The sequence below is a fragment of the Sparus aurata genome, chromosome 3 (genome assembly GCF_900880675.1).
Source record: "Sparus aurata chromosome 3, fSpaAur1.1, whole genome shotgun sequence".
Classification (NCBI taxonomy): domain Eukaryota; kingdom Metazoa; phylum Chordata; class Actinopteri; order Spariformes; family Sparidae; genus Sparus; species Sparus aurata.
The window spans coordinates 20,873,993-20,901,093 of record NC_044189.1 but is presented as its reverse complement, the minus strand read 5'-3'; the positions used below and the strand labels follow the sequence as shown (position 1 = coordinate 20,901,093).

The window sequence follows — 27,101 nt, the reverse complement described above, 5'->3', positions numbered from 1 at the left end:
CAGAGAAGCAGACAGGCAGAGCAACACAACAGACAGGCAGACAGGCAGACCAACACAACAGACAGGTAGACAGCCAGAGCAACACAACAGAGAAGCAGACAGCCAGAGCAACACAACAGAGCCGCAGACAGGCAGAGCAACACAACAGACAGCCAGAGCAACACAACAGAGCCGCAGACAGGCAGAGCAACACAACAGACAGCCAGAGCAACACAACAGAGCTGCAGACAGGCAGAGCAACACAACAGACAGGCAGAGCAACACAACAGAGCCGCAGACAGGCAGAGCAACACAACAGAGCTGCAGACAGGCAGAGCAACACAACAGACAGGCAGAGCAACACAACAGAGCCACAGACAGGCAGACCAACACAACAGACAGGTAGAGCAACACAACAGAGAAGCAGACAGCCAGAGCAACACAACAGAGCCGCAGACAGGCAGAGCAACACAACAGAGCCGCAGACAGGCAGAGCAACACAACAGAGAAGCAGACAGGCAGAGCAACACAACAGAGAAGCAGACAGGCAGAGCAACACAACAGACAGGCAGAGCAACACAACAGAGAAGCAGACAGGCAGAACAACACAACAGACAGGCAGAGCAACACAACAGAGAAGCAGACAGGCAGAGCAACACAAAAGACAGGCAGAGCAACACAACAGACAGGTAGAGCAACACAACAGACAGGCAGAGCAACACAACAGACAGGTAGAGCAACACAACAGACAGGCAGAGCAACACAACAGACAGGTAGAGCAACAGGACAGAGAAGCAGACAGGCAGACCAACACAACAGAGAAGCAGACAGGCAGAGCAACACAACAGAGAAGCAGACAGGCAGAGCAACACAACAGAGAAGCAGACAGGCAGACCAACACAACAGAGAAGCAGAGCCGCAGACAGGCAGAGCAACACAACAGACAGGCAGAGCAACACAACAGAGAAGCAGACAGGCAGAGCAACACAACAGAGAAGCAGACAGGCAGAGCAACACAACAGACAGGCAGAGCAACACAACAGAGAAGCAGACAGGCAGAGCAACACAACAGACAGGCAGAGCAACACAACAGAGAAGCAGAGCAACACAACAGACAGGCAGAGCAACACAACAGACAGGCAGAGCAACACAACAGCATCTAGCGGGCTGCTGTGTTTTCTTTCAGCTGTATTCATGAACAGATGTGCACATCATGCTTTCTGTCTTTCATTTCTCAGTTTCACACCGAGTAGACTAATGTAATGATGTCATTCGATACAGAGTGGACTGTAACATAAAGAGTCAGCCATCATATAAAAGAAGTATGTTTCATGTGCTTCTAGCGGGATTCCCACTGCCATTGTTCTCTGTGTGATTGTGTCCGTTATAAAGTGAAGTTAAGACTTTCTATGCTGATGCGTCGGTGACACAGAGGAAGCTGCTGCACATGGAGAGGAAGGCGTCAATAGAAGTTGTGTTTCTGACTTGTGACGTCACTGCGCCTCCACACTGAGAAACTCCCTGATCTGAGCTCTGATCGCGGGAGTTCGGCTGATTGATGGCTCCCAGCATTGCGCGCTGTGGAGAGACGATCATTGAATCCGGCGGCATAATAATGGCCCCGCTGACAGGGAGCCTCGCTCTCTCACGGTCGTCCCTGGCTGTTACCTGAACTGCACCTGTGGACTTCATCCTCTCTTGCCGTTTACACACGCAACAGAGCTCCAGGCGCGCGGGTGCGCGCACCGCGTTCCCTCTCCAGCGACCGTGGGGATCGCATTGTGCTGAGTTGACCGGATAGCTCCTTGTTCTCGCAGAGGCTTAAATGGGAGCTCCTCACACGTTCGGACGACTCGCGCCTTCTCTTCAGTAACTTTGATGGGGACTTCGATATCAAGCAGGGAAAATGCCTGTGATGAAGGGATTATTAGCGCCACAGAACACGTTTCTGGACACTATAGCCACACGCTTTGATGGCACCCGTAAGTTTGCTTTTTAATTATTATCTAATCACATGAATCTTTTCAGCAGCTCTAATAGTTTCAGGGTGAAGTTGGGTCATTTGGTTCGTAAGGGTCTTGGAGATCAGTGAGATCACCTGTAAAAAATCAGCTACACAACAGTGACTTGTTGGTTTCTGGTCCGCGGTGCTGCAGAATCAGGGCGCACATCTCCTTTGTTTTCCCTGAGATGGACTTTAACTTCCAGGTAACTCCAGATGGTTTCAGGTGAGACAGACGTGGAGGCAGGAGAGGCTCCCACAGCAATTAACAGACCGAGTGTGTCGCTGTCCGCGGTGCTGAAACGCTCCCGCAGCACAGACACAGCTGCACTGTACCGAGCTGTACTCAACCACACACTGGACGACTCCTTCACAGGTTGCAGCCTGGTCGTGTATGTAATGCATATACTTGTGAGCACACCTGGATGAATACAACTTTTTATTTTATTTTAAATGTCCGCGGATCATTTTACCCTGAGCTTAACCTTTATTATCTCTGCTCTCTGGCAGACGGTCTGAGACCAGCAGTCGCATTTATCAAATTTAATTGGTCGGCGGCGGCATTACAGCAACTCTCCCCCAGGCTGAGGCACACAGGCATCTCCAAAGACAAGTTTTGTCTGAACTCTCGCCTCTTATCTTCTTTTGGTCACAATGAACAGCCTCTGTTTCTCTTGTAAATCCAGCTGTTTGTCCTACAGCTGATGTTGACCGCCCTCCTCCAGGCCCCTGCTGCTCATTCAGAGTCACATCTCGTCCTCTTTGGCAAACATTGTCTTGATTTTAAAAACTGTGGCTTAAATGTCAAGTCTTTGCTGTTTTATTCAGACAGTGACTAAAGCAGTAGTAACGAGGATTATCTTCATCTATTGGTCTGTAAAACATCAGAAAACTGTGAAAATGCCAATCACAGCTTCCTGAAGGACAGTGTTACATCATCAAGTGTTTTGTTTTCACAGTCCACAGCCTGAGAGTCCAGTTCATAGAGTTAAAGGAGCTCAGTGTAGTTCTGAGGAAGACAGTGTAATCAGAAGACAATGTCTAAACAACCTGACCTTAAAGGAAAACACAATTTCTCCCCTTAGTCACTTTGTTTCTATGTGGCGGACCCTGCCACCTTTCCAGCTTCAAACAGTGTTCTGTGACCTTGTTTTCCTCTGAAAATATTCCTGAGATTGTATTTTTATTTCATTAATATTGTAAACATTAAACAATAGAGTTTAAATTTGTCCTTTAAGACGAGGAGAAGCAACAATTCAAATTCCTCTTGAATTTCCATGTACAGCAGCTGATATGTTAATCGATTACACGTCACATTTCTCTGCATGACTTCATCACAGTGCTTCTAATCAAAGGGGGGTTGGTACCCTGTGCAGTGAGTGCCTTTTGTTTTATTGGTGTTTCAAGATTTGTAGAAAATATCTCTGGAACCTCTTTTCTGTGTTTTGTTCACTCGATACTTTCCTCTCATTGTTAAAATCCTTATCATAGATCTTAGTGATAAAAATAGATCCTGCATTGAGTGGCCATTCCAGCCTACACTCAACTACACTACACTCCCTTTTCAGACCCCAAACCCTCCAGTCGAGCACCGCTGCAGGATCAGTCTATATGTTGAGTAGCAACAAACGTCTGTGCGGGGGCTCTTTTCCAGCCCAAGGGAATTGGAGATGCCTAAAGCACCAAGCGGCTTGTCTTTGAGCTTTGAGCTGCGAGATAAAGGAAATTAACATTGGATTTGAGCTGCGAGATGGGGCAGACCAGAGGCAGCAGAGCTTGACGGGACAAATTGGGTCTGATGGTCCGGCCAGAAGCGAATATAAGGGAAGTGCTGGGTTCACTGTAATGTGATCCTCTTTGACGTCAGACCGAGCCCGGGAAGGCACATCGGACCTTGAAAAAGGGTGTGATAAATGGATGAAAGTGGAAGTAGGCAAGTTTCTAAATTGATGCGATTTATCCTCAGAGAAAAGTTGATTTATGCTTACTGGGTTTCTTTATAAGGGATTTGTTGGTGCTCATTCACACAGAAATGTTCAGAGCCAGGCTTATTTAAATAAACAGAGGTGTCCTGGGAATAAGCTAGTGGTTATAAAGAACGCCTTTAACACAAAACCTTCAGGATAAATTCAATAAAGGGCTATCAAAAAAACTGCTTAGATGAGAGAAGACATAAAATATTTAAGGCTTTAAATCTGTTATCATGTTTGAAGTCACTAACAACCGTAGAAACACTCAGAACGCCTTGTTGGATGAAGAGGAAACACAGTTCATGACCCTTCAAAAGACCAACAGTGTTTGTTTGACTGTGTCTTCTGTTGACGTATCGGTTGACAGACACCTGTGATGACAGCGTTAGGATCGGTGTGTTCCTGTTTTCCCGTACTGGAACTAAAATAACAGAACGTGTCTGTAGCTCTGCACTGAGATGACTCTGTGGAAGTGCTGTAACACCCTCTGTCATCACTACAACAGAGTGCCATCCAGCTGACTAATCCAAGCACCTGCCCATCACTGGAGCTGTATTTAGTGCTGCGCTGCTCATTACAATCACACATCGCCACTTAGCTCATGGTAATGTGAAGCATATGCATATAATTAGACATGACAAATTATTATTTATTTATCATCATATATATCATGAAATACTGATGCTCTAGGCTGGCAGCTCGGGGCAGAAGCATCAGTAACTGATGACCCGGGATACGTTTCAACAACCAACTGTCTTTATCCTGGAACCTAAAGATAAACAAAAAATCCCACAACAATTTCCCAAGTTGACTTACGACCAAATGGGTCTATTTGCCAGTGACCAGAACCATTCTCAAAACAACATGACCTGTGCAGCATACCAGCAATCAGAACCGGATCTTCCTTTGACAGTTGCAGTTAGGTTTAGGAACTAAAAGTAGTTGGTGAGGTTTAGGAACTAAAACCAGTTACTTATGCAACTTCAGTTGTGATTGACCTACATTATTTATGTTACTTCAGTTATGTAACATGTGGTGTTACATGATTACGTTAATTAATCCAAAAGTTAGTCATGAGTGGTTTCACATTGGACACAAGGGTAAAAGTCTGGTGCTTGTTTGAGGACTTGTCCCTCTTTATACCACTTTAACCGACTTCCTTCTTTGCTGATTTAATAGTTAGTATGGTCACTAGAGGAGCAACATTAATATAGGTTGTATTAAGATGCTTTCAGAGTCAACTTGTATTTTAACACATAAAATTGTTGTTGTCATTTTGCTGCTGCTTTCTCTTGAAACCAAAACTTTTATCTTTGTTTTCTTCTTGCAAGTTTAGAAAAATACATTTAGAGGTTAGATTTTCACTTCCATTTGAAATTAGACCTGTGTTTATCTGGATAGCGGACTGAAGTCATTGCATCAGCAGAATACTTGCTGACTTGACTCCATCACCGATGCTGGCCTTTGTTGGGGGGACGGAAAACATGTTGAGCTGCCTTCCTGCCAAACTAAGTAGACGGTCTGGTGGTGCAGTTGTAGCAGAGGGCTGTGTAAATTGTTTACCGGGTGCTTCCAGTCCTGCACCGTTCCTCAAGATAGCTTTTCTTCTGGCTCTGAACACACAGCAGTTCCTCCTCCAGTAGGCAGGTAATTACTGTCGCGATCACTGATGCCAAGACTTGGAATGGCTGTGTGTGTTGAGTCAATATGTTAAAGTGTGTAGGTGAATGAAAGAGAGAGAGAGGGAGAGAGGGAAGAGAGGGGGGGGGGGAGAGGGAGAGAGAGGGAGGAGAGGGGGAGAGAGGGAGAGAGAGGGAGAGAGGAGAGAGAGGGAGAGATGTGTGCAAAGAAAGATGAAGACACAGTGGAGGAAGAGAAAGTGTGCAGCATTCAGCACTCTGCTAGTTTGTGTCAGACAACTTTATGTGTGTACAAGTGTGTATTTCTGTGTGTGTGTGTGTGTGTGTGTGTGTGTGTGTGTGTGTGTGTGTGTGTGTGTGTGTGTGTGTGTGCCAGGGGTAGTAAAGTAGAAGTTTCCTCTCCGCTGATTAACTTTCTTTGAATGCTGCACATCTAATTAAGATGTTAAGACGTGGCTGTGGGATCCAGCATCGTGATTACCTCTCGCTGCCAGGTGAATGTTTAAAAGCTCATCTGTGTATCGCACACAATAAAGAGCAGGCTGTAGCTATCAGCTCCTGCTGTCTCAGAGAAGACAGAGCATATACTGCTGCTTCCCCCGTGGGCTCAGCCTCACCAGCAGCCTCGTGACCTGCAGGAAGACCCAGGGAGCTAATTACTTGGTATGAAAGACTACAGACTGCATGCTGACACACATATGTTTCAAAAAAGATTAATTAAAGTAGAGATAACCTGGATTATTAAATTGGGATTAGTCAGAATTTCTCAAGTCACACACTGTCATCAACAGCTCTTTAATTTCCTTTAATAGACACATTGTACAGTGTTATTCTACATTCTGATTACGATGAGTGGTGAGAAGGCAGGTCTGATGTTGTCCTCCGCCAGAGGCTGACTGTGAAAGAAGTAATGAGTGCAGTTATGAGGCTGTGAGGGAGTAATCAATCATCATTGACTGTAGTGCTGCAGGGTGTGGAGGGGCTCTCACTTACTGTCAGTCGATCGGCACCGCCGGTCCCATTTTCTCCAAAGCCCACTTAATATCGAGACTGTTTTGTTTTCAGGCAAAAGATAAACAGAAAGGATGGCGCTGTGCTGCATCGTAGGGAATAATGTAGATTACAGAGGACTTATCGATCATTAGTTTCTATCCACTGTGCAAATTATGGATTTCTTGTGTGTCCTGTCACCTGTCCAGAACTGATGTTGTCTATAGTAAACAAGGACACTTATCCTCTTTCTTCAAGTGATCAGTATGCGTGAGGCTGGTACATCAATTATTATGATACTTAGCTACTTACGCTAGTTCCGACGAGCACTGGATACAGCTGCCATACACATTTCCCCCAGGAACCTCCCAGATAGCTCAGGGATGTAGAGACTACACGCAGGCCTGCCTAAACTCTGGCTAGTAAAGCTATCGGCTACATGCTATCTATCAGCGGTGAAAAGTACCCAAGAACATGGACTCAAATACAGTTTTCAAGCACTTCGTTTTAGTACATTGCATAAGATAAAAGAACTGATGGTTGAGCGACGCCCGATTGGAACATCTGTCCGTTACCAGCCTGTCCGCCCTTTCTCGCTCTTTCACTACATCATCTGATTTCCTCCTTCCTCCGGCCATCAGAGGTCGCCACCTAATAATACATGTCAAAATGGGTCGTACTAAACTGCTTACACAGACAACATGAACAGTCATTTTTTTTGGTGAGGACCACTCGGGGGTACGGCAACAACATGTAAACACCAAACTCTGTTTCAGCTTATAAAGGACCAATAATCAGTCTCCTCCTAGCTGGTTTCCACCATCTCCTAGCTAATAATGAAAAGAAAATGAAGCATTCTGTAATCAATCATCTTAACCACTTCATAAATAAATATGTGGTCGTTGTTGGTGCTGCACAACGTGTTTGTCGCTCCACCTACTGAGCCTGATTCTGTCATGGCAGCTGTTTCCTTTCCAGATCTGCAGCTCCAAACCGTTTGCTGGGAGACTTCTGCTTTCTTTCCTATTTTAATTTGCTTTAGCCCAGTAGTTTGTAGCTGGATTGAACATGTCAGGCTTTTCACAGTCTGGACCAACTCTGCTGTGAAGAATGCAGGAAGACGCTGTGCTATGATGCAAGAACAGTGGCTTTTCATTTCTCCTCTGTGGCAGCGAACACAACACACAACCTGCATCCTGCACTTATCCACACACCTATTACATGAATTACCCCTAACAGAATACACTTTTCAAATGTGCTGGTTCTACTCCCGCAGCCCTTGAGCAGGTTGGCTTCCCCCCCAAACACACAGGTTACCCTCACAGATTTTAACATGGCGCTTCAGGATTGGGTGGCTCTTCCGTATGTGCCTCAGGAAAACACGTTTTAACTTGTCTTCATCAGAAATAGGCTGTTTCTGCTAACATCATCAGTTACATGTCTGGTTATGAGGAACAACTTCCTCAGCATCTGCGTGCTCACTCACTGTAAACCAACATACAGCTGGCGGCGTCGGCTAAGTGTGGAAAATGTAAATGTTTCTGAATTAACTTTGCCCAGCAGTGTCCATTGGCCCTAACAAGGCTTTGACAAAGTGTTCTGCCACCGTCATCAGTGCAGACTCTGCAGGCAGAAGCCGTCCTCGCTGTGAGGTCACTACTTGATTATCACTGTGCACTTAAAGGAGGCAAGCACCTCGACTGTTCCACCAAACTCCCGGGACGTCTGCATGAGACCCTCCCCGTCACCATGGACGTTATGCCTTGTTAAACCTCCTAATTAGCAAGAATCCTCTCCTAATCACCATCTCTAATGGCCTGTCCAAAACGATCGACAAACGGGGGTTTCACCAGTTGAAGTCTTGGCAAAGTCGGCCATTTTTAGACTCAATTAATTTTTCAAATGAGAGGATTGGGTTTTGTGTGAAAGACAGAGGGGCTATGACGGAAACTTCGAGGAAGTGGAGAGGGGAGTAGACGATGGAGGGTGAGCGAGATACGCTGACCGAGAGAGAGAAAGGAAGGCGGGCCTGCAAATGTCAGGAATGTAATGACCGGTGTAATGTTTCAGCTGCTGAGCGCCTCAGGGACTTTATGATAAAAAGCCACTGAAGTGATTAGGGCGGTGGATTTGTCTAATGATTTTCTCTCTTCAGTTATACGGTGTTAGAGGATTACCACTGTTTCCAGGGTTGTGTGTGTCTGTGTGTGTGTGTGTGTCTGTGTGTGTGTAATTGTGCGTTGGCTCTGATAAAGTACGATTTGTTAATGACGTGGAGGAACTTTGTTGTGTGACACTGATCTCATAATCCCACGTGTTGGACAGATTCAGCATCCATTGCTGAGACACACTGTACAGCTTGGTGTGGTGTGTGTCAGCAGTTGCTATGGCAACTGTAGAGCAGAGTCGTTTTAGTCTTGTATTTTCTTGTTGTTGTTACTTTAATATAGTTTCAGAGTTCATGTTTCATATTTCAGTTTATTTGTTTTTTTATTTTGTATTGTTTAAAAAGTTTTAATTTAGTGATTATTGGTAGTTTTAGTTGTTTTTATTACATCTATGTGGGCGGTAGAGATTTAAAGGTGAACACCAGGTTGGTAAAACGAAACTGCTAAATAAAAGAAAAACTAAATAATCATGTAGAGTGGAGTGTGGTGGATTCATTGAGGAGTCTCACAGCCTGAGAAATGAAGCTGCTCTGCTTCTGACTAACCCTGACCCTGTTACTGTGGCGGTGGTGGATGTTGAATTTTAGTATTCTTTAGGCCATCCTGTCCTGGTAGATTGTTATCTGTGCACCACAAGATTGTCGATTTCCTCGCAGTATGAACTCTCATCACTGTTTGTAATGCGGCTGGTGATGGTGGTGTCGCCTGTGTGCTTCCCAGTAGTTCTCCTGATGTCTGGCAGTGCAGTTACGGGTCTACAGTGTGAACAGGAGGAGGCTGAGCACGCAGCCCTGGGGGACTCCGATGTTAAACATTGATTAAGACCATTATGAAGTTCAGAAAGCTATGATAATACAAATACAACACTTTTTTTTAAGGCTATTGACGAGAGCTGCACTGATAAGTCCGGTACTTGTCAACTATTTATTTAATCACCAACTACTTTGACAGATCGATTGGTTTGACAGTTGTTTTAAGAATACGTTTTTCTGATCCCAGGGATATAAATGTGTGTATGTTTGTGCTTGTTTACTCCTCCATGGCAGTATACTGAATATCTTTAGCTTGTGCACATTTTAGGCTTGGGCTTTGGGAAACACTAAACCATAATTTTCTCACATTTCTGACATTTTTTACCCAAACAACTAATCAATTAATCAAGAAATAATCATTAGATGCATCCTCATCATTGACTTACATCAAGGAGACAAATGCCACCTCACACTTGCTGTGTCGACAAGAACTAGACATTTTCTGAATATTTTTTGTTTTTGTTTTAGTCTAGACTTTTGTTTCAGTTGCCTAAATTGTTTTCAGTTGTGTGTTTAGTTTTAGTGAACTTTAATAACCTTGGTCTGGATGTACGTTGGTGTTGTAATTCGGCGGCTCTGCAGCAGTTTCTCAGAAGCTCACATGAATTCTGGCAAAAAGGTGACGAGGTCCTTCCATCCATCTCTCCACTTCCCTGCCAATTTTTACCACTCTCTGTCTCCATCTTTCATCATTCCCCCAGCCACGGCTCCATCTCACTTACTTTCAACTTTTTCACATCACCCTATCACCCTCTGTCCCTTTCCCACCCTCATCTGTCTGCTCGGGTATATTTCTCAGCCTCCTCCTCTCGTTTCCTTACCTCTCCTCAGCCCCCTCATCTTTCACTTTCTCACCTACTTTGCCATCCATCTTTTTCTCTCCCTGCTGAGCCTCTCTGCTGGCTTCTGCCTCCTCTCTCTCTCGCTCTCGCTCCTGTTCTACATCTCCATTGCTTCCTTTTGCTTGCTCACCCGTCATATGAGTTGTTGTGCTGTAAATAGCTCAGGGGCTACTCCAGGTGGTGTCACAGGGATGTCTAGGAGCTGGTGAATGTGCATACGGAGCATTTGTGAGTGTGTTCAACACCACAGATCTGGGACACAAGATGAAGTTTGTGGTGGAGGTAACATGAGCACACACTCTCCTCTCCACCTATCAATTTATTTAGGTGAGGTGCGATTTGTGCTTTTTCGCTGATAGATTGTAGCACTGACCTGCAGGGTAAGTGAATTCCAACAAGTCCTCCAAACTGAACCACAAAACAGGTTGTTTGTCTTTGTTTTTAAAAATGACCCATATGAGTGTTTTCTGAACCGGTAGCCCTGTTGTTAGAACAACTCTTCAGCCGGGCGATCAGCTCTGTGAGGCTTCTCTTGGGGGTTTCGTGTAGAATACTTACATTGGCAGGATTGCATGCTCACAATGACAAAGTTTAGCTGGTGTAATGTGTCATTTGCCAATCAGCCCTTCATACAAAGTAAAGCTGAGGCTAACGACCAGAGTACTGACTGCATCAGAGTGAGCCATATAGTGGTGTGAACTTGTTTGTTTCTGTTGTGATTTTCAGCCTTAAAGGGATATTCCGGTGTAAGTTTAATCCATGGTCTAACACACCGTGAAACTGTGTTAGACTCCCTCTCGAGAGATCAAGTTAGCAGACCGCTAATTTACGGAGTTTTATCAACCTCAGAAACGACCGCACGACAACAATACACTGCAGTAAATGGATCCAAATATAAACCGCCACCAAAAAGCCACAAATAATGCTCAGAACAGCACCAAACTTCAGCAACAGTACAAATAGGGTCTCAGCACATAGTCCGGGGCATCTAACCTCCGCTAGCTTAGCTGGATTTCTACTGAAAAGCTGACTAAATTTACCACTCTTCTGCAGCAGCTTCCTGTTGACGGGAAGTCCCGACGAGTCGATTACCGAGTGCAGTAGAGTTCCGCGGCTCATGGATGAAAATGTGTGATTATGACTCCATGGAAAAGCAATCAAAGTTCATATGTGTCTTACCTGCCAGTTTATAACAGTTATTATCGAGAGCGGACAGGGAAAAGAACGGAATTGAGCATTTCTAACCGCACTCGGTAATCGTCGCGTCGAGACTTCCCCGACCCGGAAGCTGATGGAGGAGAGTTGAAATCTGTTTTTAGCTTCCCAATGGAAATCCAGCTAAGCTAGGTTAGATGCCCCGGACTATGTGCTGAGACCCTATTTGTACTGTTGCTGAAGTTTGGTGCTGTTCTGAGCATTATTTGTGGCTTTTTGGTGGCAGTTTATATTTGGATCCATTTACTGCAGTGTATTGTTGTCGTGCGGTCGTTTCTGAGGTTGATAAAACTCCGTAAATTAGCGGTCTGCTAACTTGATCTATCGAGAGGGAGTCTAACACAGTTTCACAGTGATTTAGACCATGGATTAAATTTACACCGGAATATCCCTTTAAATGTAAAATATATAGCATTTCCATATTACAATCTTAAAATAAGGATGCAACCCATCTAAATATAAGTTATATATATGTTGTCAACTATTGGAAACATTTGCTATAAAACCTAGAGAAGTCTGTAGTTGGACCCAAGGTAATGGTGCATTTCTTCTGGTTGCATGTCGCTATAACTTCCAGGGAAACATCAGCTGATACGTCAGGAAGAGAGGAAAAAGGTCAAAACTGTAAAACATGAGCCAGTCCATGGCGATTGTCATTTGTGGTGGTAGTTGTTTAACAAACGTAAGCTGTCATTTCCTTCATTCACTGGCCCGACAGGTGAATTAACTCTCCACAGTAATGTTAGTGATCGTGCTGTTATCATATGAAAGCATCGAACATGCATTTTAGATGATGAGATGATTTATACACAAGATGATGCACGAGCAGCAGGCTACCTGATGCAGTGGCTTTTCCACCTGGGAGTTAATGTAAACAACCATTATGATTGGTTCTTGTGGGGAAAGTGGAAGTTTGACTTGACAGTAATTGATCAACTATCGATCATGAGGGAAGGAATCATGGCAACCGATGCCGTAATTGTCAACATACCTCCGCCTTCAGGATCCATGAATGTCCATAGACTGTGTGTCTGTGTTTACTAGATGTGGATATATTTCATTTTATTAATGATACATTTGATGATGGTGCGAGGAACTTTCAGCCCACCACAGTTTTTAGGATTTAGTAACTGGGGTAACATGAATTTAACGGCAGCACAGCTAATAATTTTCCGTTTGTGGAAGAGAGGATTCCATCATCTTCCTCTGTGTTCAGAGATGACATGTCATTATCTGCATCATCACACAGGATCCCTTTTAAGGAAAACCTCAGCGTTGGTTGAATTATGATCATATACGACCAAATGACTGATGCTGTCTAATTGTTTTTGGTGGGGAAATTCTCGTTAATTCTTGATCAGATGACAAGGAAACATGCAAATCCCCACACCGACTTAGGGAAAGTGTTTTGAGAGGAGGAAGCAGCTGTCTGACGCTGGTCTTTTGATGGTATAATTACACTTGAAAGTTTATATTAATAGCTCACACAATTGCTTTACAAGTCATTCATTCTCCAACAATTCCAAGGCACCTCCGCTGACTTTTATTGTATGAAAAGGCTCCGTAGCCATCTCTCTCTCTCTCTTCCTTCTTTCGTCTTTCCCTGCCCTCTCATTCCATCCCTTTGTCTGAGTCTTTCCCCCCCTCTCGCTCCCCCTGTTCTCCGTGTCCCTGTGGGGTTTCTCCAGCAGCTGTCATGCAGTAGTGTGAGCATGAGGGGAGATGATCTATGGGCTTCTACACCGGAGCAATTAGCCAAAAGAAATTCAGAGTGGAGAGAAGGATACAGTAGAGAAACTGGAGGTGATAAAGAGGTTGAGACAGAGGAGAGGCGATCCGGAGTAACGAAAGAAAAGACAGAAAAGGGGGGGAAGTGGTGGAGGAGTCAGATGATGCTCTCGCAGAGGTGATGGGGAGGAAGATGAACGCATACAAAGATTGAAGGAAATAAATGGATCTGGGAAAAGAAGAACGGTCCGGTGAAATTTCGAGGGCAGAGAGGAGATGAAGAGTAATTAGATGGAGAGATCCAGAATGACAAGGGGGGGGGGGCATTTAACAGCTGGGAGTTAAAGAGAGGAAAAGGTAATGTAAAGATAGGATGGGAGGGAAATAAAGAAGCAAAGGTAGGAATATTAAGGTGGATGTGGTGGGGGCCTGAAGGAGGATGTGATGCTGGTGCATCGCAAGGGAGGAAGGTGAGGTGTGAGGAAAAGTAGGACAGGGGGAGAAAGGAGGAGAACAGAGAGGTAGAACAAAAAGAAAGGATACAGAACAAAAAGGTCAATAGAACAGAAATCCAACTCTACTCTGAAATGATTAAATAGCAAAGAAAGAATTCCTGGAGCTCCTGAAAATTGAAGCAAAGAAATATGTCGTCAGCGTTCATTTAACACGTGGTCCCGTCTGCATCGCAAACCAGGATGTAAACAAACATCATCTTGCCTATCCTCCATATCTTTGTCTCTCTAACATACATATTGTACTCTCAGTATATATATAATATACAGTAAACCTGTCAATTCTACCCGGCTGACGTAATCCTCAGTCAAACACAGCACAGTGTGTGTTTCTCTGTAAACACTCGTCCTCTCGTGCTCTGGAGCTGCCACCAGACGGGCTGCAGGCCTGAGCCGACGCTCCCCGAGAGACGAGCGGGCCCGTCGCTCTCTCTCTTTCTTACCCCGGGCCGGAGGGGCCTCGCGTCTGACAGCCGGTCCCAACGCTGAGACCCGCTCAGACCATCTGTCTGGGTCACGCAGTCAGAGCGGTACAGCTGACATGACACTCTCGGGGTGTTTTTCTCTTTCATGAATGGGCGTCGCTGTCACTGGGTATTATTCATCCAAAAACATTATTAAAGCCTTATTTCAGTTTATTACTGTCAGTGATTGTAAGATTTCAGTGTTAATTGCTGAGATGTGGTGACGTCGCTACAAGGGAGTCAGATGGGACAAGAAACTGTGGCGTGGTGAGACAATTAGACAGATTTTGAACAAACCTCCAGGGCAGAAGCCAAATGATTTGGATGAACTGGAGCTGTTAAATAATTACCCACCTGTCCATCGGAAACATCCGTCACATTAGCACACAGTCTGACTGTGCAGTGAGGGGATACACTCAGTGTTATTGCTACTTGAAGTGTCGGATAATCTACCTGTTGCTCTAAACTAAAATAATTCTTTAAAGGATACATCTGGAGATATTCTCTTAATACGTTTAACAAAATGTTCAAATATATCCTACTATCAGTTATTGTCTGCAAGTCTGATATACCATTTCAGTGAGCAACAGATCACAACTTTTGTCCTGGAGCTATTGAAGGAGACATAATATTTTCATTTTCAGCTTCATTTGTTACTTGTAGAAAATGTTTTCATGGTTTTCATTGCATCAGTTTTCTTGTACTGTTAGTGCTGCAGCTCTGTGTTACCCTGCTGTCTGTAACGCCGTGTTTAAGCTCCTGTCTCTTTAAGGTCTGAGATCAACATGTTCCTTTAATACGACAAACAGTTAATTGTGAGTCTACACTAGTAAAGAGAACAACAAACCAGCCTCTGAAATCTTTCCCCAACAACGACACTGTTCACTCCTGAGTATCAGTTCCTAAGAAAGACCGCATCCAGCTGTTTTATGGAACTACTCATTATTTAAAAGTAATGATTAGTAAGTAAGTGTTTATGACCACAACTCAAAGATTCACACCTGCAGGAACAAATGTGCGTGACACTGAGAGCCACAGACAGGCCGGGGAAGCCGGACAGCTTATAGAGATGGACCGACATATTATTGGTTTTGGTCCTTCATGAGATTTGTTGACAATAATGAAAATGTAAAGTCTCGACAGCCTCAATGCAATGTTCCCAGATCTGATTAAGAACTTCGGTGCACATCTCAAAGTGCCTTCTCTCTAAAGTCCCACATTCCTGAAAATTACATGAATTTCAGTTCTCATACAGTGAGTGCTTGCAAGCGTGCAGAAGCAATTGTTGATTGCTGAACAGGATCATGAAAGGGAACTTGTCCTTCATTCCTCTGGAGCGGCACGTACAAGGGTTTGGTCCTCCGGGGTGGTATTCCCAGGTCCGCAGCCTGACGTACAACATGAAACAATTAAACATGGAGGATGGTGGGAAAGGGAATTATTGATGCAGAAAATTGATTTTTGTTATGAAATGCAAGCACGTCGCTTTGAAGGATGTCTCAAGCGGCGTTTCTAAACACGCAGACGTGGTGTTGCGTGTGTGTGTGTTTGTGACTCATTTATTTACTGTAATTAAACTAATGTCAGGGAATAATGTGCCAATGCTACACGTACCGCCTGTGCGTGCTGTCATGCCACTTCGGGTCTAGTCTGAGCAGGTTTGAATGCTTATCAACTTACCACACAGGCGTACATCCACACGCACACCTTATAGAATCTGCCAAACCGCGGCCGCCCGCTGTCTCATGTAATGGGGGGCGTACTGTAAACATTATCCGTCTATCAGCACCACTCAGCATCGCTCTACGCTGCACTGGCACTGTGGGTGTTTGCTCATGTGGATGTGTGTGTTTGCGTGCCATAATAGATGGATTCAGGTATAAACAGCTGGTCCTCTTCAACCGGGTGTTTAGAGCTAGACACAAATAGGATAATTAATTGTGATAGACTTCAGCAGCACTAATGTGATATTTTGTTTTTCGCTGTCATCACTGCAGCAGACTCCCCACTGATTCTCTACCAACTTTACTCCTTAACTCACAAGCTCTCTTTTACTGCACCTCTCACTAAAAGTATTATTAATTCAGGGTCAGTTTCTTGACTCTAGGAAATGAGTTTGAAGAGGAGGATTCCATGGCTCTTCAGCCTGCAGATAAATCAGTAATTTATTGAGATAAATATCCTTCATGTTGCAGCCCACACCGGCCGCTGTCAACATGAGATGAAGATCTTTGGACGCGGTGGTTAATGACACTGACCCAGTGAGACAGGCAGAGGGGAAACCTCCTGATGAGGTCCAAAAATGCTTTAATTTTTATTATCTGATGTTTCAAAAGTGCGTGGCCCATGAATACACACTGTCCGACTACACCGACTGCACTGTGACGTAGCTCATGCCAGCCAGCTGGGAGATGTAGTGGCTAGTTTGCTACAGTATGTTCAACAGGCTCAGCTAATAGATAATTATTAGTCTAATGAAAACTTCAACAACTCCTGTAAAAACTACACAGTGGCATATTTGCTGCAGCTGCATGCTTTATGCTCACATTAGCCGCCAAAGGACTGCAGCTCTCTCCAGCTCAGGGACTTCACACATCTGGTCCACGAGCTCCCCGTCCAGACTGCCACTGCAGCTGGATGGCTAACTGAGCTAACTAGCTAACAGCAGCTGCAGTTAGAGGCAGTTAGCGGTAACACTCGTGATACGCTGCTCCGTATTTGCTTTGAGTATGAATTCGACAGGTGGCCAATTCTTACATAATGCACCTTTAATGTAAATTGTTGTCACCAATGTTGATTAATTTTTATATTTTGTTTTGCCAGACATTTGCAGGATTTGGGATCTGAGGTTGTTGATTGGTTGGTAGGAGAATAGTGTCATTACCTCACTCTTTGTCCTCCTCTCACCTCGCCTCTTCCTCCATTTTCTCCTGCAGACAGCAACTTCATCCTCGCCAACGCACAGGTGTCAAAGGGCTTTCCCATCGTTTACTGCTCCGATGGCTTCTGCGAGCTCACAGGCTTCTCCCGGGCCGAGGTCATGCAGAAGAGCTGTGCCTGTAAGTTCCTGTACGGGCCGGAGACCAGCGAAAGCATCATCCTCAGCATCGATGAAGCCCTGGAGGAGCGCAAGGAGTTTAAGGATGAGATCATGTTCTACAACAAGACGGGTGAGCAGCAGTTTGTTGAGTTGCTGTCATTTGCATACCTTTCATTTATCATCTAATTCAGCGGCACTTTCATGCTCACACATGCCCTGTGCCTCCCTCTACCGTTTACCAATTAAGTGTTGAAACCAAGGCAAGTAGAAAGGCACAGAAAGCCATTAGAGAGCGCACAGAGCGGTCACCATGTATGACTTTCCCGTTATATTTCCATAAAAAAGATAGCGGCTCTCTGTGGCTATTTCTGGATAAGCCACATTTAAATTGGCGTGGATGAACTCGTGGATAGATGAAGTAATGAATGCATGAATGGATGTATTGCTTTTTTTATTGGCCCAGTCTCATTAAAAGGTGATTAAACAAAGCAATCAGTCACAAAAGTCCCTGAGTTATTATTTAACGCTGAGACACATTAAACTTTCATCGCTGTCAGCGAGTGACTCTTTAACCCTGTCTCCTTCGATTACACTGAGCCCGATAGCCGTCCGTGGTGCGGTATGGTTTGGTGTGTGCCTCGCTGATTAGCCAGCTGGCCAGTGAGCAAGATGGAGCTGGAAATAATGAGCACATCTAGGCATCAGTGGATACATGCGTGCTGCGATGTGGGATGGTGCCATGTGCACTTGCAGAGTTTCCTTCACTTTCAGGCTTCTCGCAGGAGATTCAGTTTTTGTGAATCTACAAACTTTTTTCTTGATTAAGCCCGGCCCCATCCGGTGGTGAATGTTCTCGGCTGCAGCTCCGTCACAAATCGTGAGAAATTGGTTATTTGTTATATCAGCGCTGCAAACACACTTCTAATTTCCTGATCGTCCAAACGTGTTCATGAAATAGTCTCACTACCTGGTCCGTTTAGTAGCTGCTCTGGAGGTTTGATTATTTCTCACATGAGTTGATTCTAGACCTTTCAAAACTTTTCATCTCAGCTATTGTGCCAACATAGACGCTACTGAAAGTGCTGAGGAAAATATGGAAATGTGGACCTTTAAAATTCCTTGACACCCTGTGCACAGCCCTCACCTGATAATCAGACTGAACTGACATCTTGTTTTGCTGTAGTCTTTCAGCGTGACAGTGTGTTAATGGTTTCTTATTCTTTCAAGGAGATTTATTTTGATTTCTTTAGCCTGAACCACTCAGAGGTGAGTAATGTACCTGCCTGACATCGTCTCAATGAGCTGCTCGGAGCGTTTCACTGAATGTTTTCACATCAGTCAAAGATGTACGTCGATTCAAGAGATGTTTACTCTGAATGTAATCTTAGAACAACTTGTGCGGTGGCGCCACTTTATTTGCTCACGGAACTCATTCTCACATATTTCCGTCTTACCAGTTTTGCTATTTATCAATCCAGATGGTTTCAGTGTGAGTTGCTGAGCTGTGGCGATAAGAGGCTGCAGAGATGTGAGTATAATAGAAAAAGATGGCAAAGGTTCCAACCATATCATCGCGCAGAAAGAAGCTACACCTTTAAAGGGGCTCTACGTCACAATTTCCTGCAATTAAAATGTATTAATCACATTTTATTCGCCGTATGTGAGCGGATTGTAACGTGACGTGAAAAATGAGCCCTGCGTCCGAGAATTTGTTTAATTCTTTATGCCGCTAGACTGTAGAAGCAACAGTAGCTAACGTTCGATTAGTAATGGAGTCCAACAACACCTTTAAAGATTACATCCCTGTCACCAGCAGAAGCCTCCCAATGAGTCAATGCATGTTTCCTCCTGTGCAGTGATACAGCTGGCAGATGTGGTGCGATTGAAAGAAATTAGTTCCTACATGGAGGACATTAGACATTGCTGTTGAGCATTTACATGTTACATTGCATGTGTTGGAGCCTCATCCAACACTCTAGATGGATGAACAGCCCTACAGGAAAGATGAAACACATGTATTTCTGGATTTTGGGGTGAACTGTCCCTTTTATCCTGCCCATTAAGCCCTGGTGGATTATATGTGTCTTTAACAGCCATCAACAGACACAAGACAACACCGATCTGAGTTGTGTAACAGCACACGGGATGTGTGGGCAGAGTTTCAGCAGCTAAATGGACCTTTCTGGTGACGCTGTTTTGTCAACAGTTGTAAAGATTGTGTGATACAGTGTGATCTGCTCTGACTCACTCATGCAGGTATTATTATGGTATGTGCATGTGTCGGATGTCACGCCGCTCTCCTGTCATCTTTCTCTGATTTATAAAACAGCTTCAGTTGATGACTCAGTGCAGTTTGCATAGACACAGCCATGCTAATACCACCACAGATGTGGCTGCCTACGCCGATCTGTCTCCTGCTTTGTTGTCTTTTTCTGTCACACCCCTCAATCTCCTTTTCCCGTCTGTTCCCTTTCACTTCCCTTTTGTACCTCTCATCTCCCTCTGCCTCATGTCAATACCATTTTCTTTTCTCCCACCTCTTTTAACATTTCCCCATAGCACTGTTTGTGCTGGTTTGTCTCTTACTTATCTTTTTTACTTCCCCAGCCTTTATCCTGTCGCATCATCCGTCTCTTTGCGTCTGTCACAGCAGTGTCCTGAAAGTAAATGTAGCTGATTGTCCTCCGACTGTCAGCCGGAGAGGAAAGAGAAAGCTGCATGCTCGCAATCAGGGACGTTGTTTCTCTCACTGTGCGCTTGATAGTGCTGCCTTGTCTCGCAGGCATGCAGATATTCACACACACACACGCACACACACACACACACACACTCGCAGAGACAAAAACACTGTGATTGAGTCATCACCAAGCGAGGAAGATTCGGTGAGTGGGAGTGATGGGAGGGAACTCCGTGGGAAATCCCTCTTAATTTATTCTCAGTCATTGAATAGAGAATCATGAACGACACTCCATCTTGACAAAATGTGCATCAAAAACCCAAAATTACCGTTTTTCCTCAGATTAAAGTTTTTGGAAGCAATCGAAAATCTGCTTTTTGTACATCAGTGAACCGCAAATTAATTAATTTATTGAATAATCAAACAATCAAAGAGAAAAAACAGCCCTGTGAAGAATAAAACTAGCTTGACTGGAAAAAAATAAATTATACCTGTGACACTGCATGATGCAGATCAGACTAGATTTAATGTGATTAATTAATTAACATTAACAAGACTTGAACCCCTGATGCTCAGCATCTCTCTGTCTGTTTTTATGTTCCGTACAACATCTCAAACTACAGATTTCCTGCTCAGCTTGACGGTACGTTGTTGGACTCGGCTCTGCTTGAAAAACAGTGGATGTTAACATTTAGCTAATTAGCTCAAGCTTCAGTTTGGTGCTACATAACAAAATTATATTCCACCGAACACAGCGGTCATGGGATGATATCAGTCTCATGGAAATCAGCATCTGATTGCATCGGGTCATATTTTATTGAACATCTGTTACCTTGTGTCAAACAACGGAACAATTATTACATTTGATCGTGGATCATAACGTGATGAATAATCAATGGCTGTGCTGACATTTGAAACGAGGGACAGGGAAGGATGGAAGGAACAGACGGTGGTCATATTCAAGTATAGCTGCAAATCTGCTGTGTGCTATCAGTCAGTGAGCTGTAAATGTGTAATAATGCTTCAAACACATGCAGCACGTGAGCCAAACAACTTTCAGCTCCATTATTAAAGTGGCTGCATGTGCTCCGCCTCATATCTGGGGATATTGTCAGTAGATCTGAGTAGCATACAGACTGTCCTTGTCCCGTCTGAACAGTGATGTCATTTCTTAAATAACACGAGTTCCCCTGTTAATACAAGTCCTGCATGAAGGCTTTCAGCGATAATTTCCTGAACACATGCTCATGTGATCCTTCATTAATAGAACAATATAGATTTTTAGCAGCTTTAAGTTGTTAAGGACAAACAGTGGTGTCGTGTACTTTACAACTTGTTGGTAAATCAAGCTGATAAAAGTGTCACAATAGTTCAGCACCAGCACAAAGTCGCTGATGCAGCACACACGCTGACCTGCAGTTCCTCTAACAAGGAAGCTATTTAGCGGGAGATGGGACCTCGGAGATGGCTTCACCTCTCGCTGTGCCTGGGGAACAGAGACTCGGTCTATTTAAAGGCTCTGCTTCCCCAGAGGGACGTCCAACTGTAGACAGGCTCACAAGTCTGGGAATCTGTGAATCTGTTGCTCTAACCACCCCCACACACACACACACACTCAGTGGTTATACACTCACATGTAAATCCATTCTGAGTCAAATCAGAGATGCTATAAAAGACTTAATAAGAGCGTTTTTATTTTCCCTTGCAGCGGTGCTGTTCTGGTGTCTGCTGGACATTGTGCCAATTAAGAATGAGAAAGGAGACGTGGTGCTCTTTCTGGCCTCGTTTAAAGACATCACCGACACTAAAGCCAAAACCATCCAGGAGGACAAGAAGGAAGGTCAGTATGTGATGTAAAGCTCTCACATGATTACCTGGTCGTATATAAACATGATTTATACGAAAAAGGGTTGTTCAAAATGTGCAGTATGATGAGCCAAAACAGCATAATGAAATTATAAAGGAAAACTTTGTGATATCCAGGTTCATATCTTTGATTGTAGTTGTTGTTCGGTTTGTAACATCTTTAGGTAACCCTGTCTTTTCTCTTCACATCTTTAAATAAATAGATAACTAAAGTCTCTGTCAGCACCTCAGCTCACATTCGCCCTCGTAGTGTTTTCATCATGCTCATCACCATCAACACAAAGAGCAACTAAAGGAAAACAAAGCTGCAAATCTGCACTCAAAATCAATTTCCTCAAACGATCATACCTTAAGGGCAACACCTAAGCTTGAGTCAGGGTCAGCCTGCAAAGCAAGAGAGAATGTCAATGTGTGTGTGTGTGTGTGTGTGTGTATGTGTGTGTGTGTGTGTGTGTGTGTGTGTGTGTGTGTGTGTGTGTGTGTGTGTGTGTGTGTGAAGTCAGCAAACTGACTCTTGTCATCTCAGGCCGGCCGACCCTGGATCTGCCTAATTACGCTCATTACTGTGAGAAAGGGGGAACAGGAAACAGAGAGCGGAGTTATTTTTGCCCACATAATGAAATACATTTCACAGAGAAGGAAACAGGCTGCTGCAGCGAGCCTTCAGACAGAGACGAACACCTAAATTTAATCTGTTCTGGTCAGAAAAGTTGGTTAAAATTAGCGTGGGCCTGCAAATTTTGAAGTAAATAAACTTGGTGTGTAATTTGGACGACCTGGAGATGTAAAAGCACTCTGACGCTGATTCCTCCATGCTGTGGAAGCCGTTCAGGGACGGACAAACACCTCCAATGTGACCGACTGTGTGTGTGTGCCAAAGAGGGAATCCCATCACTGGCATCAGCAGACTCTTCTCCTTTCACATTCACTATTTTCTCTTTTCTCTGTCGAGGGTAAAATCTCCCTCCAGGCTTTGTTTCTTGCTGTCCGGCGTCCTTTTCCATCCCCCTTATTTCTCATATTACAGTTCCATCCATTCTCTCTCATCATCTGCCCTGCAAGTCTTCTCCTTTCCCCCCAAATACGCAACACCCTCGCCTCTCCCATACTCCCCTTCTACCCCAACAAGAATGGCCAGAAAAGCGGAGGGAAATTCATTAGATCTAAAAATAAGCATGTCTCTGTCTCTGTGCTCCTGCCGTGTCGCGTCCCTCCGGGCTGCACCGCGTTATGAATGGCCCTGTCTCCTCGCCTCGTCTGGGGGTCCACACACACACACTCACGGCACACACCACAGAATGCACACTCTTTCCAAAGGACACTCAAAAGCAGTTATCACTTCTGTTCTGCAGCTTTTGTTATTGCCGTTATCCCCCTTCAAGCCAATCTCCGCTGTAGTCTTCTGCTGTGGACCGAGCTCAAAAACCTGGCAGCAATAAAGTGCCTTCTCCTATTACCCAACTCCTTGCTCAGAACTCATCAATCCTGCACCATCTATGTTATCTACTTCTAGAAACACACACACACACACACACACACACACACACGCCCCAGTAGCAATCAACCAAAGAAAATCTTCCATCCTTAACAGCCTCTCTGCCCCAGCAGCAACTTATCAAAGCTGGAAATTGCTCTCTTTTGCTGGAGATGGTGTTTACACAACAGGACATCATCAGCCAATATTTATGGCTGGATAATGAGAATCAAAACAGGTAACACGTGTTCTTTGACATTTACAAAAGCACAATGACAGTTAAATAGCTTCTTCTTTTTTCACTCCACTCATAAATTGTGCAATTTTGTTCAGAAATGAAACATTCTTCCTGCTGCATATTCATGTTTTCCTATTCAAGACGGAATATTGTGTATTTCATCAAACATAATGAGTGTTTCATTCATCAGGAGTTAACCTCGGGGGGTAAAATGTTGTAGAGGGGATTGTGCAGTAACTGTGTGTGTGTGTGTGTGTGTGTGTGTGTGTGTGTGTGTGTGTTTACAGAGCGGCGGCGCAGCAGGGTAAAAACCGGCTCTTCGTTCAGCTCGGCTCGGATGCGGAGCAGCACGGTGCTCTACCACATCTCTGGTCACCTCCACAGCAGAGAGAAGAGCAAGATTAAACTCAACAAGGTATCATCAGGCGCTTCAGACGACAGGCGGGATGCAGCGTGATGAGGGAGATTCAGAAGAGGGTGGGGGAGATTGTTATATGGAAGTGAGGAGATTGCTGATGTTATTAACACAGTGGGAGAAAAAACAAAGGGAAAGGAGCTGCAAAGGAATATTGTGTCAAGATGGAGAAGTGCTCTCAGCAGACGACCACCACGGACCTTATCAGAAAAGAATATGTGTAGTGAACGACAAGAGACACGTGATTGTGGTTTTCGCCTGTTTCATTACTTTGTCTGTGCCAAAGTGACACGCTGGTGTTGGGGATTGATGTAGTTTACTGAGCAGTTTTACACAAAACTCAACGATATTCGACTAACTCTATGACAAACTGTGATTTTCCTGATTTGCAAAATTATCTTTTAGATTGACAAACATGTGTAACAACTATATGGTACAACTCAAAAAGGATAACTAAAATATCTCCACATTAACGTTTGTACAAATGTTTCCCTGATACCCTCAGTCACAACTTGTTTCTAATAAGCGAGAACATTTGATAATACTAATGGATTTAATCATAAGGAAACTACTTTGTCAAAGATTATTGTGACCCAAAGAAGCTAGCTAGAGTCAACTTAGTATATAGTGTAATGCATTCATTGATTTTGGCCACAGCTTTAAACACAACATTGGAAAATTGTCATCTTTTAAAATTCCAGCAGAAAAAGAGGATGATTAGCATGCTACATTCTCGACTGTAGCATGTTTGCTAGCTAGTTGCTAACTCTGTTGTGCCGTTTTGGTGCTCAGCTGTAGGGAAACAACCGAACACAGCTGCCAACTTCAGCTAGAAACGAGGTGAGATTTTACAAATAAGTTAAGTTGAGGGTCTAATTATTGGCTAAATATATCGCTCAGTTGTTGTCTGCAAGCTATGTTGCACGAAGCCCCGTGTTCAGTGACTAAGCTGCCTTATTTGTTTGGGTTATCGTAACTTATTGTCCTGATATTAAGTATGGTAAAGTGAAAGTGAAAGTTGGATAACAGTGAATAGTTTAAATGCTATTTATTAGATTTTTTTCATACTTAGGATAGTAAAGGGAAGCAAATACAAGAGACACAGAAGTTTGAATTAAACTACTGCAGCTTTGTACGAGGGATAACAAAAGACAAAACAAAACATTAGATATTCCCATATTTAGGTGCCTGAAGTGCTCGAAACTCAGTTATACGTGCACCAGTCTCGTCTTGGTTCGGCCTTGATTGCAGAATTCTTCCCTGCACACAGACTCCATGATGGATTGGATGTCATATGTGGATGTAATAATATTGCTACTTTGTCGCTTCTGTTTTCTCATCCTGTCCCGTCCAGAATGTGTTTGGAGATCTGCCCGCTTTGCCGGAGTACAAGGTAGCAGAGGCCAAAAAGTCCAAATTCATCTTACTTCACTACAGCACGTTCAAAGCAGGATGGGATTGGCTGATACTCCTCGCCACATTCTACGTTGCTGTGACGGTGCCGTATAACGTGTGCTTCATCGGCGATGATGACGACCTGACCCGCAGCACGACCGTCAGTGACATCGCAGTGGAGATTCTGTTCATTATAGGTGAGTTGCAGGATTACAGAACTCAGGACGTCAGTGTTTATAACTATTAAGGAGACATATTGTGCTAATTTTCAGGTTTATGATTTCGTTCTTGGTGCTGCAGCTCTGTATTCCCCCTTTATCTATAACCCAGTCCCCTCTGGTTGGTCAGCTCACACATGCCTGACCCAGCTGTGCTAAATCAGTTCTTACATGCCAAACTGTCCGCTGGGCATTTAGCAAATGTGTGACACAGTGAGGTAGTGTGATGTCACAAAGTCGGGAATTAAAGGCACGACTACTGACGAGGCGTTTGTGGAACAGTGTTCTCTGTGGGAGAGAGGAGCTTCTGTTTGTGGCCTTGACCGTCTTAACTTTCAATATCTTTTACAGCACAAAAAAAAGGGTAAAAGGATGATAGGTCTCCTTTAACTTTATATATTTATACAAAGTTGAATGCTTGAGACTTTATGATAACCAGACTTGTTTGTTTTTTTTCTATTTCCCTTCAAGACATTGTCTTCAATTTTTCGCACAAGTTATGTCAGCAAGTCGGGCCAAGTGATCTTTGACGCTCGACAGATCTGCATCCATTACCTGACCACATGGTTCATCATCGACCTGGTGGCTGCGCTGCCCTTTGACCTGCTCTACGCCTTCAAAGTCAGCGTGGTGAGTAGGTCAAACGCTGAGTGCTTGAAACAGAACACAAACACTGAGACACATTTGTTAATAATATTTGTTTATCACTCGTTGCCAGACATCTTTGATTTAGACCTGCTCTCTAATCCTGTCAACACACTGGTGCATTGTTAAGTGCAGCACCTCCAGCTTATCTGACATTTCGCAGGAATAGATCGCACCGAGTGTTTCCAACGCTGCTCCAGTGCCTCTTTGATTCTGCGTATTGATTCCACAGACTGTACAAGCGCTGAGAAAACAATGAAACCTGTATCATTAAAAACTGACTGTTCTGCCGGAGTCATATACATAGCCCCCTTAAGAATAGTTGAATGGAGGCGGACACAGTGATGTGGAGCAATTAGATAGAGGATCCAGTCGTGTCCCCGGCTGAATGATGTCACACATGGAAGCACTCCACCATTGGGACGCTTTGATTGGTTGGACATTTGTGCTTTGGCCTCTAATTTAAAAAAAGCTTCATGCTGTCACTCAGGCATTGTAATATGAATCACAGTGTCCAATATGAGAGTGCATGTGTGAACAAACTCACACAAAATCGTAGCTCTTCAAGAATCCTTCCCATAACGGTCGTACAACAGGAAGACAACCTCGTCAACTTGGCTCCGATTACAGAAAGGGAGAGTAAAAACAGAGAAGAGCAAGAGGAGTGGCCATAAATGAGCTATAAAAAGACAGAATAGATGCTTTCCTTTACACAATGAAGAGGAGAGTGTGGAGAGAGTCAGGCGCGGTGACAGGTCGCTCCAGGCGGTTCTGCTCCAGACTCTATTAATGGAAATACCACACCGTCCCA

The 27,101-nt window shown here is 44.2% G+C and overlaps 1 protein-coding gene across 1 annotated transcript; it reads left to right on the top strand.

The window, feature by feature from the left end:
- The first annotated feature begins 1,511 nt into the window (after positions 1–1,511).
- On the top strand, positions 1,512–26,532 carry LOC115577085 (potassium voltage-gated channel subfamily H member 8-like). Its single transcript, XM_030409886.1, is given in 7 exon segments — positions 1,512–1,961; positions 17,259–17,492; positions 21,748–21,879; positions 23,905–24,032; positions 25,387–25,624; positions 26,117–26,130; positions 26,132–26,532. Coding segments are annotated over 7 exon segments (1,110 nt in total). The 5' UTR covers positions 1,512–1,885; the 3' UTR covers positions 26,420–26,532.
- The last annotated feature ends 569 nt before the right edge of the window (positions 26,533–27,101 follow it).